Source organism: Marmota monax, unplaced genomic scaffold, assembly GCF_021218885.2.
Source record: "Marmota monax isolate L192 unplaced genomic scaffold, Marmota_monax_Labrador192_F-V1.1 WCK01_AAM20220418_F8-fsc00009, whole genome shotgun sequence".
Lineage (NCBI taxonomy): Eukaryota > Metazoa > Chordata > Mammalia > Rodentia > Sciuridae > Marmota > Marmota monax.
Window position 1 is genome coordinate 27584266 of NW_026694710.1, and position 15288 is coordinate 27599553.

At 43.2% G+C, this 15288-nt stretch overlaps 1 protein-coding gene across 1 annotated transcript in view; it reads right to left on the bottom strand.

Moving 5' to 3' along the window:
• Rnf4 (ring finger protein 4) overlaps positions 1-15288 on the bottom strand; it is a 31867-nt gene that overhangs the window by 4655 nt on the left and 11924 nt on the right. The window contains exons 2-4 of the mRNA XM_046423714.2: positions 13613-13775; positions 10616-10730; positions 8868-8947 (exon numbers count right to left, since the gene is read on the bottom strand). Of these exons, the coding sequence (XP_046279670.1) occupies positions 8868-8947; positions 10616-10730; positions 13613-13621 (204 nt within the window). The 5' untranslated portion in view covers positions 13622-13775. The remainder of the gene's footprint in view (positions 1-8867; positions 8948-10615; positions 10731-13612; positions 13776-15288) is intronic.

The window sequence follows — 15288 nt, forward strand, 5'->3', positions numbered from 1 at the left end:
AGGCATGTCTTGGCAGGTCAGGAGTTATTCCTGGACACCTAGCCAGCAATATGTTTTTCTGGCTTTTTGATACCACGTAAGCAACCATCCCTACACATTCCAATCCATTAAGCCTAATAATAACCAGTGGGGATTCAGGTATAAATAAATAATGGGATCCTGAAAGTCCTGTATGAAGAACTGGACTGTAGATAAAGCACAGGGTTCATGCAGGGCTCCTGCAAGTGCTCCCCTTTCTCCTGGGCCAGTGATAGGTCATGACTAGAGAGACAGGAACAGGTAACCTCATTACCAGTATCATTTTCACCAGAGAAGTGTGGGCTGGCACTATGTGGGCGAAGTCTGGGGAGGGGAGTACAGAAGAATATTGTGCTGTGGATAGGATGACCTTCGCTTTCTTTAGTACCTACACTGACACTGCCTTCATCTGCCTTTGCCAAGGTGGACCACTGACCAGGAGAGGGCACATTGTGAGGAGAATGACATCCTGATTCCCAGCTTTCAGGATGTAGGAGCTGGGTCTCCCTAGGCTCCCTTGAGTTAGAACCAGCTCACATGTGGGCTATGTTAAACTCAGGGCCAGACCAGACCCCTAGACGGTGTAGTCCCAGGGCGAAGAGTGTCCCCCTCCAACCATGGCTGAAATCAACAGCTAATTCCAAAGATGTTTCAAGAGCCATGGAATGTATCTACCTCCTGGCTGCAGACAACACAGTGCTTGCCTGGCATGGAAGATGGAGGCAAGTGATAGTATCGTGGCATCATAAATGTCTACTTGGGGCTGGGGATGTGGCTCAAGCGGTAGCGTGCTTGCCTGGCATGCGTGGGTGCTGGGTTCGATCCTCAGCACCACATAAAAATAAAATAAAGATGCTGTGTCCACTGAAAACTAAAAAAAAAAAAAAAAAGTCTACTCAAAGAGTGAACAGATGGGTAGAAGTACAAGACAGGCTCTGAAACCTAGGATCTGGATGAGGCCTATAAAGATCCACTTATTCTGAGAAAGGGCCTAGTTAAATCAGTTGCCCAGGCTGGCCTCAGACTTGCAACAATCCTCTTGCCTTAGCCTCCCAAGTAGTTGAGATGACAGATGTGTGCCTCCACAACTGGAAAATGCTGTACTTTATAGTCAACAGTTACACACATCATGCAATTACTGATGACTATGATTTGTGACTTCAACAGGAACACCAATAATACTGGTGTTGACAGTAACATTCTAGTGGAATAACTAAGCCATCTCAGCCTTTGTGTAGAATAGCTCCCCCTTTCCTTGAGAAACTTCTGGGCTCCTCTTTCTTGGCTCACCTCACCCCAACCTTAATGGGCATCTCCATGACCTTTATTACACCACATAGACACAGACAGGGCTCTTCCTGTCTGCAAGAAGACAGCTTTGTTTTTGTTTAAAAAACCTTGAGGCTGGGGATGTGGCTCAAGCGGTAGCACACTCGCCTGGCATGTGCAGGGTGCTGGGTTCGATCCTCAGCACCACATAAAAATAAAACAAAGATGTTGTGTCCACCAAAAACTAAAAAAAAAAACAACAAATATTAAAAAAAACAGAGAGGAGGGCTGGGGATATGGCTCAAGCGGTAGAGAGCTTGCCTGGTATGCGTGCGGCCCGGGTTCGATCCTCAGCACCACATACAAACAAAGTTGTTGTGTCTGCCGAATACTAAAAAAAAATAAATAAATAAAAACCTTGAGGGGCTGGTGTTGTGGCTCAGTGGTAGAGTGCTTGCCCAGCATGCCTGAGGCACTGTGTTTGATTCCTGGCACCAGATAAAAGTAAACAAATAAAAATGAAGATATTGTGTCCATCTACAACTAAAAAAAAGATATTTAAGACAAAACAAAGGGGCTGGGGATATAGCTAAGTTGGTAGAGTGATTGCCTCTCATGTACAAGGCCCTGGGTTCCCTAGTGCCGCGCCTCCAACCCTGCAAAAAAGCTACAAAAACAAATCTTCTGAAAAAAATATCTATCTATCTATCTATCTATCTATCTATCTATGCTGCTGAGGATTGACCCCAGTGCCACATGTGCTATGCGAGTGCTCTACCATTGAGCCACAACCCCAGGCTAAGAAGGCCTCTTTTGAGCAGATCCTTTCAATAGCATCTGGTAAATGAAAAAGTCAGGCAGGTTCAGACTACAACATAAACAGCATGACTCATCAAGCACACAGGAGCTGATCAGAAAAACAATTCCAAGAAAATCAATCTGATTTGAAAAGACACTACCTTTTGAAATGTAATGACATTTTCATAACTTCCCCCTCATAGACTCAGTTTTGTAAATAAAGAAGCTAGTCTCCCCTCGGTCGCCACCTTACTTCTTTAAGACAGAGCATACTGCAAACACTCAAAAGTGTCTGGAAATCTTAATTTACCTGTTGGCCCTGGGTTCAAAATCCCCAGCACCGGGGGAGGGGGGGGAGGGGAGTAAAAAGAAAAAATAAAAAGAAAGAAGAAAAAAAGATGGGGGAGGGAGGAGAAAGAAAAGCCAGGCGTGGTGGCACACACTTGTAATCCCAGTGACTCAAGGGGCTGAGGCCTTAGGCAACTGTCTAAAAGGACTGGGGATGTGGCTCAGTGGTAAAGCACTCCTGGGTTGAATCCTCAGTACCAGGGAAAAAGAAAAAGGTGAAAGGAAAGCAATAATTCAGAAGGGATAGCATATATAATTCTCAAAAAATTGAATTTTTTTTTTTAATTCTACTGGGGACCGAACCCAGGGGTGCTTAACCACTCAGCCACATCTCCAGCCTGTTTTATTGAGACAGGGGAGATAGGGTCTTGCTAACTTTGCTTAGGGTCTCACTAAGTTGCATGAGCTTTGAACTCATGATCATCCTACTTCAGCCTCCCCAGCTGCTAGGTTACAGGTGGGTGCCACCACCCACAGCTGAACTTGTTCTTGAAAGGCTCACAGAAGAAAACAAAGCCCAGAAGTAGCATGCATATGGAGACTTAAGACAAATCTTAATTAAATTGAAAAGAACCAACATAGAGAATGTGTTTCCTAAACATAATGCAGTAACAAAAAGAAAATTCCCATGTTAGAAAGAAATAAAAAATTTTGAGTTAGGTGCAGTGATGCACATCTGTAATTCCACCTATTTGGGAGGCTGAGGTAGGAGGTACAAGTTGGAGATCAGTTTGGACAACTCAGCCAAACTCTGTCAAAATAATAAAAAGGGCTGGTGGTATAGCTGAGAGGAGACACTTGCCCTGCAAGCTCCAGATCCTGCCTAAATACCCCAATACTGCCCTAAATAAATAAATAAATTCAATTGAATATAAATACCAGTACTAAAATTTGAAGATGTATCTAAAGAAAATCTATTACATCCAGTTACTGGAAAAGAAGAGATGAAACCAAGCTAATAGAAGAACAACAAAACTAAACTTAAAAAAGATAACCAATGAAATGAGAAAGAATCCACAAAGCTAAAAATTTGGTTCTTTGAAACATCTACTAAAGCTCTGGTGATACCAAACTAAAAAGACAAAATACAAATAAAATCTGAAATGAAAAACGAGCCAATATTACAGATGCCACAGAACATAAGACATTATGAAGGAAGTTATATCCAATAAAAGTTAAGATTCTAAGGCTGAGGTTATAGCTCAGTGGGAGACCCTGGATTCCATCCCCAGTGCCCCCCACAAAATAATATAAAATAAAAGGGCTGGGGTTGTATGTGAGTGGTAGAGTGTTTGCCTTGCATATGTGAGGCCCTGGGTTTGATCCTCAGCACCATGTAAAAATAAATAAATATACATAAAGCTATAAAATAAATAAAAGAAAAAAACAAAAAAGAATATTTTAGGATGGAATCAACAAAATTCCAAAAAGGGTAAAATTGATTCAAACTCTAGATTAGATACTTTTACTGTAGAATTCTATCAAACATCCAAGGAAGAAGGAATTCCAGTCTTTTGAAATCTTCTAGAACAGGAAAAAGGGATACTTCCCCCCAGTTCACTTATGAGACAGCAACATGGATACCAAAACCCTCTAGAGAATGTGTACAAAAGAAAATTGCAGACCAACCAATCTTATTCAGGAACATAGATCAGACATAAAATATCAGCAAACTGGATCTCCTCTTTTCTCTCTGTCACACACACACACATACACACAGTAAGTTTCATGCTAGAAATCAATGCAATTCTCCATCAACACATGAAGGGGGAAATAATTTTAACAGAAGATTATTAAAATTCTACACTTTCATGTTTGAATGAATCATGTTTGATTCATGTTGATTCATGTTTGATTCATGTTGAACACTTGTAACCAAATAGAAAACAGTAATTTCAATAGAATAAATGCTGTACACAAACAAAAATCCTCAATACTGCCCTAAATACAATTGAATATAAATACCAATACCACAAAGATTTATTTAAATGATGAAAGTTTGAAAGGATTTTCTCAGATTTGGAATGAGACAAGAATGTCCACAACCATCACTATTTCTATGTTTAGCCAATGTTGGACTTTTTTTAGCCAGTACATTAAGGCAAGAAAAAGAAAATGTTAAAGACTCAAAACTTGGGGCTGCTGGTGTAGCTTAGTAGAAGAGCACCTGCCTAGCGTATGTGAGGCACTGGGTTTTATCCTCAGCACCATATAAAAATAAATAAAATAATAAAGGTATTGTGTCCATCTACAACTAAATAAACATATGTGTATAAAAAATCTACACACACACATATATAAAGAATCAAAACTTGTGTTTAGATAAGCAGCCAAAAGATTTGCAAATTATTGAGTTATTAGACTAAAAAAAAGGAAAAATTAGCTGGACACAGTGACACACACCTATAATCCCAGTGGCTTGGGAGGCTGAGGCAGGAGAATTTTGAGTTCAAAGTCAGCCTCAACAATTCAGCAAGACACTGTCACTAAATAAAATATTAAAAGGGATGGGGAGGGGCTGGGGTTGAGGTTCAGTGGTAGAGCGTTCTCCTTGCACGCACAAGGCCCTGGGTTCAATCCTCAGCACCACAAAGAATAAATAGTTTAAAAAAATTGTTTTTAAAAAAGTACACTTAAAAAAGGGGGGGGATGGGATGTGGCTCAATGATTAAATCCCCTGGGTTCAAACCCCAGTACCCCTCCCACCAAAAAAAGCAACACAACAGATAAAATCAAATACATGTTTTTACATCAGTGTACAAATAAAATGAAAATTTAATATACGATTTTAACAGAACCCTAAAATATTATATATAAAGACCTTCACATTAAACCACACGCAAAAATCAATTCATGTAGATTAAAATCTAAATGTGAAAAGCAAAACTACCAACTTTTGGAATATAGAAACATCTTTTTTTGATATGGGGTAGAAGATTTACTCAACATATGGATAATTCTACTATTAATAGACTGTAATAAATAGACACAGAGAGAAAGAGGGGTAAGCCTCTGAGGGGAAGTTAGGAAATCCATGAATAATGGCAGGTTCATGTTAGAAAGACTATAAAAATGAGGAGGAAAAAAGATACACTCTTGAAAGGGGAGGGGGGGCAAAGGAGTTGATTGGTTTTGTTCTAGTTCAGTTTCTTCAGTTTTTCTTTTCTTTTGTGCTGCTGGGGATGGAACCCAGGGCCTTATGCAGACTAAGTAAGCACTCCCCCACTGAGCTAATTCCTAACCTGTGGGCTATTTTTAAAGTTTATATACAATAGGTATGTAAAAAAGCTATAAAACAAAGTTTCAAAAGGCAGTAATTATACAAATGAGAAAAACAATCTACAAACATGAAAAGGATTTCAATTCCAATTAAATCAGAAAAACACAACTAAAAAAAATATGGGAAACTACAATTGGCCAAAACATGGGCTATAAAAGTAGTGGTGAGATGGTGAACAATAGAATCTCAAACACAGGTGTAAGTGTAATCTGGTACTACCTCTGGAAAACAGTTTGACATCTAGCAAAAATCAGGTATTCATACCCTGGAACACAAGGACGATGGCATTTTTTTGTGTTATGCAATGCCAAAAATAAAGTTGAACTTTTAAAAAAATATTTATTTTTTAGTTTTTTTAGGTGGACAGAATGTCTTATTTCATTTTTTTTAGAGAGAGAATTTTTTAAAAATATTAATTTATTTTTTAGTTTTCGGCAGACACATCTTTGTTTGTATGTGGTGCTGAGGATCGAACCCGGGCCGCATGCCTGGCGAGCACCCTACCGCTTGAGCCACATCCCCAGTCCTCTTTATTTCATTTTTATGTGGTGCTGAGAATCGAACCCAGTGCCTCATGCATGCTAGGTGAGCGCGCTACCACTTGAGCCACGTCCCCAGCCCAAAGTTGAACTTTTTGAGAAACCATCAAAGCAGAGACATACAAAATGTGTCATTTTTCATTTCTCCTGACTATGGGGTCTCTGGATTCCTTCAAAAGCTGGAAAAACAGAGTTGGTTTGCAGTTTCTAGTATCAAGAGGACCATGGATGATTTTTGAAAGCTGCCCTTGGATCCTGGGGTTCAGGAATTCCTATCCTAGAGATACATAACTATTCCTAGGCTAAACCAGTTACATTTAACCTATTCCAATAGATTCTGTCGAATTTGCTAAGATCATCCCAATTTTGGAACACATAACACTTATCCATTTCACACTCCTGTAGGCAGAGTCAAAGGTTGCCCTGAACACATTCACCCAACAGATAGATGCCCATTGTCTGGAGTTCCTATAATTAGGTTTCCCTAGTAGCTGTGCTTAGTGTAGAATTTTTAACTTGGAGTTCTTCTATAATTTCAGCATACACTACAAATAAATTTGCAATTTGGATTTATTAAAAATCAACAAGTGAAGAATGATTAGGAACAGAAGGGCCAGCCAGGCATGGTGGTACATACTTGTAATACCAGCAAGCAGGAGGGTTACAACTTCCAGGGCAGCTGGGCAACTTAGTGAGGCTCTTTCTCAAAATAAAATAAAGAGTTGGGATGTAGGTCAGTGGTAGAGGCTCTTGGTTCAATTCCCAGAACCAGGAAAAAGAAAAGAAAAAGGAAAGGTAGGGTTGCAGAGCACAAAACAATTCTTTTACAGCTGGGACCAGGAGGTGGCATGAGAAAAACCTTTAGTTAAGAGGCCAGTAAGACAACACTGTCACCCTCTTCTCTACAGCCTGCCTCTGGTCATCCAGTCACTCCCAGAACAGCTCCCCTCACTCCACTATGAAGGATTCCAGAAGCTTAACTGGGAGTGGGGATGGCCAGAGTAAGGAGCCCCGGGTAGCAAGAGCAGTCATCAAGCAAAACAAAGGTACGGCAGAGGAAATGAAATAGAAACCAACCAGTATCTTCTTGGGGACAGAATCCTAGCTCTCTCCTCAGGCCTGGGGGAGAATAGACCAGGCACACTGCAAGTGAACTTTTGGGTATTCAAGGGAACAAAAATAAATAAATAAACAAAAATAAATTGAGGACATGGTTCAGCCTTCCAGTATTAGCAGCAAGGCACTATAGCTTCAGGCAACATGCCAAATTATTCTCCTCCCCAAGAATCATCATTGAGACTGAATATACCCACATACCTCAGAAACCCACAGGTGGGAGAGGGCCACTTGGAGCCACACCAGCTCCTGCTATCTCGGATAGATCTAGCACATCTCCACTTCGAGCCAAAGCTCCTGGGGTCTACCCATGACCTTGCAGGATGCAGGGGTTATAACAACAGGACAGCCCAGTGGTACCAAGACCAAACTCTACATCTATAAAGGCAGCTCCCTACTCTCAGCCTTTTCTTTTCTGAAATCTTGAAGCTTCTTAGTGTGACTCAATTATAAAGTTCCACAAGTCAGGAAGCAATGCCTTGTGATATACCTGTTGTGACGGTGTGGAATCAGCCACCCAGGATATTTCTCAAACCAGTGGACCCCAGGGCCAAGGGAAATCCGTTACTAGCACTCCACACCTAGATCACACAGCACTCATGGGCAGTACTTTCCACACACCTGCTCAATGTGCTGCTGCTTCCACAAATTGCAGTCTTGGCACACAGTATCAGAGGCCTTAGTGACATGCTGGAGAAAAGCAAATCTCCCCTTAGGATGCTGGACAGTGGGCTGACCAGACCCCCACGCAGGTGTGTACCAGGGACAAGTCTACCAGAACTAATTTCTAAAGTCCTCTGACCAAACCTGGCCTCTCTCTGTACATGTGGGATATACACATTCTCTGCCAGTCTGTAACTATGCTGTGGGAACAGGGCACAGCTGGCCTCACAGGCTCCACCCCCAGAGTCAGGACAGAGTCAAGGCTTCAGGTGGTCAGGCAGGACACTTACTTCCCCTGTGACCTTGTTAACTGGCAACTGCTTCTGAAACTTGAGATATTTCCCAGTGACAGTGCAGAGCTCACACTGACTAGGTACCACACTAGATTCCAGGAACTTGAATATGGGATTCTTTTAGTTTCACAATCCTCTACTGACATGGGCAAGAATATCCCCATTTTATGGATGAAGCAAATAAGGCCAAGCAACATATACAAGGTCACAAAGCTGGGGTAAACTGTGGAATGAGGGACTGAAGACATGTGGGACCTTGAGATTCTCCCCAAATGGCTTCTGTGTCCAGCTGTGGCAAGGTTAAGGGCCACACAACCCTACCAATTTTTTTTTTTTTCAGTGCCAGGGATCACAGGCGCTAGGCAGGTGCTCTACTACTGAGCTATAGTTTCTACCCACAGCCATGCTCCAGAGGAAACAAAGCCATAACAGATGATTTTCCTCAAGTAGTTTTCCTTCTGGGGCCCAGTCACTGAATGTAACCAAGGTCTTCAGGTGCCAGTGCAGGCCAAGAAATGGCCAATCTCACTCCCACACACTTACCACAATAGAGTCATTGTGAGTCAGGTCCACCACCACAGGCTCTAAAGATTCACAGGTGAGGTCCACGATTTCATCTCCAGCTTCAAAACAAAGCATTTCAACAGGTGTTAGGAGGAAAGAAAGGCTGTAAACGCCCCCCCAGCCCAATTAATATGGTAACGAACATGGCATTGGCTTATACTGATCTAAAATATTCCTTTCCTACACAAAGCGCCAATTCCTTTCTGTAATAACAGCCAAAAAATATACTTCTAGCATTTTGCCAAGTGGGGTGTCACCCGCCTGCCATGCCTAGTAAAGCTTCAGCAGTGAAGGAGATGCTTCTCTCCTCACTCCTCCCAAGCTGGGCGGAGAACAAGGTGCCATCTGTCAACCCCAACACGCCAAACTGGATTGGGCCAGTTATGCAGCTTGCCTTCTGACCCCTAGCACATATGGGGGATGTGTGTATGATGTACAGAACTAAGTAGGAAGGACACGAACCCAACAGCAGTTACTAGCAGTTATATTTAGCAGGTAGGAACAAGGGGCAGAGTACCCCCTCCATTTATACAAAAAAAAAAAAAAAAAAGAGAGAGAGAGAGACTTACAACCATTTGTTTCCAATTACCATCAGCAGTAAAGAGTGTGAGGTAAAGATTCTATTCCCTGGGGCTGGGGTTGTGGCTCAGCTGTAGAGCGCTCGCCTAGCATGTACAAGGCCCTGGGATCAATACTCAGCACCACATAAAAACATATTAAAAAAAAAAAAAAGATTTTATTCCCACCCCAGTATCGGCGATGAATCCAGGGGTGTTTTACCACTGAGATACACCTGCAGCCCTTTATGTTGAAATAGGATTTTGCTAAGTTGCCAAGGCTGGCCTTAAACTTGCCTCAGACTCCTAAATAGTTGGGATTCCAGGTGTGCACTGCTGGGCCTGGCATGAGATTAAGACTCCTGCCAGGCAAAGTGGTGCACACCTATAATCCCAGTGGCTTGAGAGGCTGAGGCAGGAGGATCACGAGTTCAAAGCCAGCCTCAACGACTTTGTGAAGCTCTAAGCAACTCAGTGAGACTCTGCCTCTCTACACATGAAAAAGGGCTAGGGATGTGCTTGTCTAGCGTATGTGAGGCACTGGGTTCAGTCCTTAGCACCACTTAAAAAAGTTTCACAAAAATAAAATATAATGTAGCACCATCACACATAGGTATGATGTGTTATAGATAGACAAAGTAATCTGTACAAAAGGATCTCATTCTTTTTCTTTTTAATTTTTTTTTAGTTATACATGGACACAACATCTTTATTTTGTTTATGTATTTTTATGTGGTGCTGAGGATCAAACCCAGAGCAAGCAAGCGCTCTATCGCTGAGCCACAACCCCAGCCCCTCTTTCTTTTCTTTTTTTTAGTGGAGATTGAACCCAGGGTCCTTTACCACTGAACTATACCTCCAGCCCTTTTTGTTTTTATTTTGAGACAGGGTCTGGCTAAGTTGCTGAGGCTGACTTTGAACTTGTGGTCCTCTGCCATCACTAACAGGATATTCTAACAACTAATTCTCATATAGTGCTCTCTGTCAGAGTCCCAAGTTCTATGGTACTGACTGATTCTGTGGGTGAAGTCTGTTTCAGGCACTAGCGTCATCCCTGAAGGCTGGCAGGAGCAGTGCTGGGTGCCGACCAGATGCATCCCGTGTGCTCCTGTACCACACCATGCCTTCTCTACCCCAGCACACCATGCTGTGGGATGCCTGGCAACTTACCAGTTTCCACGAGTTCTATGGGTTCTGCTTCCAAGGAAATCTCAGGGGTGGAAGCTGCCTCCCGAGTTCGCTTCTGGGCTTGTCTAGAATTTACAGTTCCACCACGACGCTTTCTCTGTGGGTATCAAGGGGGAAAAACAAATAGTCCCATGAGTGCTAGACAGACAAGAAGAACAGAAGACAACACAGGATGAGTCAATTTAGGAGTGTGTAGATGTGAGGTTGGAGTGGATTTTAAAACTTGGGATTTGAGAATACTGACTGCCTACAGAGAGGAGTCATCCAAAACATGAATAGAATTTTTTTTTCCTCTTTGTAGTGGATAGGTAAACACTCTACCACTGAGCTACATACACCCCCAATTCCTTGTTTTCTTAGCATAAAAAACTTGTTTCCAGAGTTTCACTTCTTTCTTTTTTCTTTTGGCAGTGCTGGCTATTGAACCTAGGGCCTGGCAAGTGCTAGGCAAGAAAGAGTTCTACACTTTAGTCGTATGCCCCCCTCCCTGCCCTTTCAGTTTGTATCCACTGTGGAAAGCTAGACTTTCTTTGGAAATATGACTTCTAACACAGGCACTCTGTTGCCTACCAACACACACATTTCCCACCTTCCTTCACTATATTGGGCTGTAGTTTCTGACCCAGCTGGCCTCAAAGGACAATCTGAGAAAATAACCTCCTACAGTCTTCTTCGGCTTCAGGGGACAGACCTCCTACAGAGACTGTCAATGTTTATCCTGCCCCACACCACTCTAACCAGTCTTTCCTCTACAGGCTCAAATCCCCTCTACCCTGTTGTGCTTCTCACTGCCACTGGGCCTGCTGTCCTTCATACTGAGCCATCTGGGGCACTTTTTCACTACTAAGTCTGAAGTTCCTCACCAGTCCTAGCTTTGCAGAGCTGCTGTGAGGACTAAATGACATGAGAACTGTATGATCTCAATCCTGTATGCCTTTCCAGAGGAATTCAACCTCAGAAAATTCAAGAAGGACCTTATATTAAAGCTGAGATATGCACAAGACCCAAGAATATCCATCACCCAACCCAACCATGACAGCAGAGATAAGCCTGATTCTATTTGTGTTTTAGCAGATGGTTTAACACCTTCCTTCAGATGTGTAGCCCAGGGCCATCCCCACCATCCCCAGGCAAGCCCAGAGCAGATCAAATTCCCACTAGTGGCTCTGTGTCTCAAGAAAGCTGCCTTTCCCACTGCAGTTGAACTCTAGCGCCCAGCAGGTCACATGAGCTGTCCTCAAAGTCTCCTTCTTCTGAAGTACCATGTGTTTCCCATCTCACCCACCCAGCTACCTGTACAAAAGCAGCCATGGACAACCTGGCTGCTCATGGCCCCATCCATGCCTTTAACCTTGGCTCTATCCCAGCGTGGTGTGCACTCCTCCCCTTCTTCACCTGACCAACTCCTTCAGTTTTCAAAAACCCATCCTCTACTTCCTCGTAGGCTGGCTGGCTGATTCTCTCTCCTCCACCTCAACTTAGAGCAGGGTTGAGTCAAGGGGTTTGTTATCTCAGGGCAAGCTCAGTACTCCTGGAGCATTTGTGGAGACACATACCCCTCTCTGACCTCCCATTAGTCCTGGTTAAGAATGTACCAGCTGAACTAGTAAAAGCTCAGAGCTTTTGGTGAAAATGAACCAAAATGAACCATCCAATCAACTATAGAAGTTACTCACACTGTAACTTAACCAATGTCTTCACAAGACCTCATAAAGGCCATATTGCTTTGCTTTGTCCTCCCTGTCTGGACAGAGATATGGCCTCAGAGGTAAGGCTTAGAATGTCTATTTCCTTATAGGTAGGCTAGGACAGCAGTCTACAGATAAAGGACCAAGGTGGGAAGTCACTCACCCTTTACAGGGGTAGGGGGGTGGACCTAGAGACTCAGGAAGGGTAGGCTGGGCTGGTTAGAAAGGCATGGAAGGCAAGGACCTAAAGGGCTAGATTACCCGAACAGACCTCATGTCACCCGTTCACTGAAGGAGCTGCCTGTTTAGCCTCACCCTACTCCTAACCACCCTTTAGCTTTACAATGCCATTTGCAGCACCTCTGGGGTCTGGAAAGAGATGATGAGGCTGTTTCACATCTGGTTTATCCCTAAGGAAGTCAGTGCATCTCAGAAAACAGTTCAGAATTTAGATAACACGAGCAACCTTGAGACAGCTTTGTCAGCAGGAAGTAAGCAAGGGGACTTTCACAGGCAAACTTCTATTGTGCTCAAGGGACTCCAGGTGACACCTGGGTTATGCTGAACCAGAGCTGCCTCGGAGGTTCGATGAAAGTCTAAACAGTAGTTACAATGACTGATCAACACAGGCCAGTGTACGTAAGAAAACTTCCACTTGATTATTACTGTCAGGTTCATGTTGAACACAAAGAAACAATGTAGAAGGAAAAATAGAAAACTGGGTTGCAAATAACCAAAACACCACAAAGGGCCTTAATATTTCTAGGACACACTGCCAAGAAGGTTTGATGTTTCAGCCAGGCATGGTGGGATAATCTGTCATCCCAACTACTCACTGGAAGGTGGAGACAGGAGGATTACACATTCAAGGCCAACCTGGGCAATGTGGTGAGACCCTGTCTCAAAATAAAATTCAAAAAGTTTTTAAAAAGGTATGATGTTTGGGCTTGGGTTGTGGCTCAGCAGTAGAGCATTTGTCTAGTATGTACCAGGCCATGGGTTCGATCCTCAGCACTACATAAAAATAAATACATAAAATAAAGATTAAAAAAAAAAGTATATTTGAATTTTAAGCCATTCCTCCTCAGCCTTCTGTTCTGGGGGCACCATCCCAACACCTGGAACTCAGCTGAAGATGGGCCCGTTGGTGCAGCTAAGGGAAGGACCCGGCACACACTCCATGAAGATCCAGGATCACCCAGAACACCTATACAGTTCTCTCTGCAATGTGCCACAAAGGATAAGGAAGTTGCTTAGTTTGAAAATAAAATCATGAGCTGATGAAACTTACTGTACTCATTATGATCCTTGGCTCCAACCTACAGAAAGGGAAGTGATCTCTACCCAGGTTTGCAGCAAAGTAGAATATTCAACCTCTCATGCCCGCTGGTTACTCATCTTCTGGCTTAAAAGAATTTGGAGCCAGGCAGATTTCAGTATCTTCGAGTCCTGTCCTGAAAAACAAAGATATCAACTTGATAAATGCTGCTACCTACACTGTTGATTACAAAGTTCAGTTTACTAATTCACCAGTCCTTCCTGTCACAAAGTGCTCTGAACACTTTATGCAATTTATATCACTAATCCCATATTCATTTTCAGAAGTAAGGATTCTTGCTGAAAATGGCATACCTGACCTCAAAGCTACAATCAGAACCATTATGCCATCTCTCTTTGTGTGTGTGTGTTGGGGACTGAACCCAGGGCCTCATGTGCTCTCATACTGAACTATACCCCCCAGCCCATCCTGCCCTTTTTGTCTGTGCAACCCTAACAAAAGCACTGTGTTAATTCCTGGGGGAAAAAATGAGTCAGGAATGACATACCTGACCTCAGCAATCAGGAGGGACAAAGCTTCCAAGGCCAAGAAAAGTCCTGAGCCTTGGGTTCTTTCTATAATTTCACTGTCTACCCTACAGATGAGCTGAGGAGACAAAAGGTCATCCATCTTGCTCCCAACACCCCTTAGGCTCCACAAGACTACTCAGAACATATGACAGTCCCAGATCCACCATAATTCCTAGGTTCTAATGCACACATTATTTATGTTTCTGGTCCCAGAATAGCTTACATCTATGACACAAGATTTCCTCCTCCCATTTGTCCACCTCAGTGATGTGTCTTCAAAATTAAAAAGAATCCAACACAAATGTCTTCCCAGAGAAGAAGGGAGAGATGCCTACTGAGCAATGGGGAATGACAGGATGCACATACCTTGGATGCTCCATAAGCCTCTTGCCTCTCACTGCATTGATATTTAGATTTTCAAATATTGCTGTTGAAGATGCATCTTGTGCCTGGCCTTGCCTGCATGCCCATCACCACTCTCAGAAGCCAGTCTCCGGAATCCTTACAGGCCCAGCTAGACCACTGGCTTCCCTGGGAGCTTCATAGCTCCACAATAATTCATTCCAAGTCAGTTTTTCTCTTTCAGGGATGGTGGGCATCAGAATCAGAGGGCAATGAAGCTGGAAGACTGGCCTTTGAAAGACCTACCCAAGTGCTGACTTTTACTAGGAAGTCAAATGGGGAGAGGGTATTCCCCGCAGAACAAGATAGAAGAAGATCATGGGGAAGATATCTCATCAACCAAAGGGTTCTGGACTACATAGGGGACAAAAGCCCTCAGGTAATAAAACAAGCAACACCTGAAAATTACAGATTACTTTTCCAAGCAAGGCACTATGCTAAGGACTGCCTCATCCTGAGCACTACACCGAGTAAAAAAGCAGGCTCAATAATGGTCACTCTCTTAAACAGAGGCAACTAAGTAAGGATGATCAAGAGGGAATTAAGGGGCTGGGTTTGTGTCTCAGTGATAGAGTGCTCGCCTAGTATGTGTGAGGCCCTGGGTTTGATCCTCAGCACCACATAAAAATAAATAAATAAAATAGAGGGGCTGGGGATGTGGCTCAAGCGGTAGAGCGCTCGCCTGGCATGCGTGCGGCCCGGGTTCGATCCTCAGCA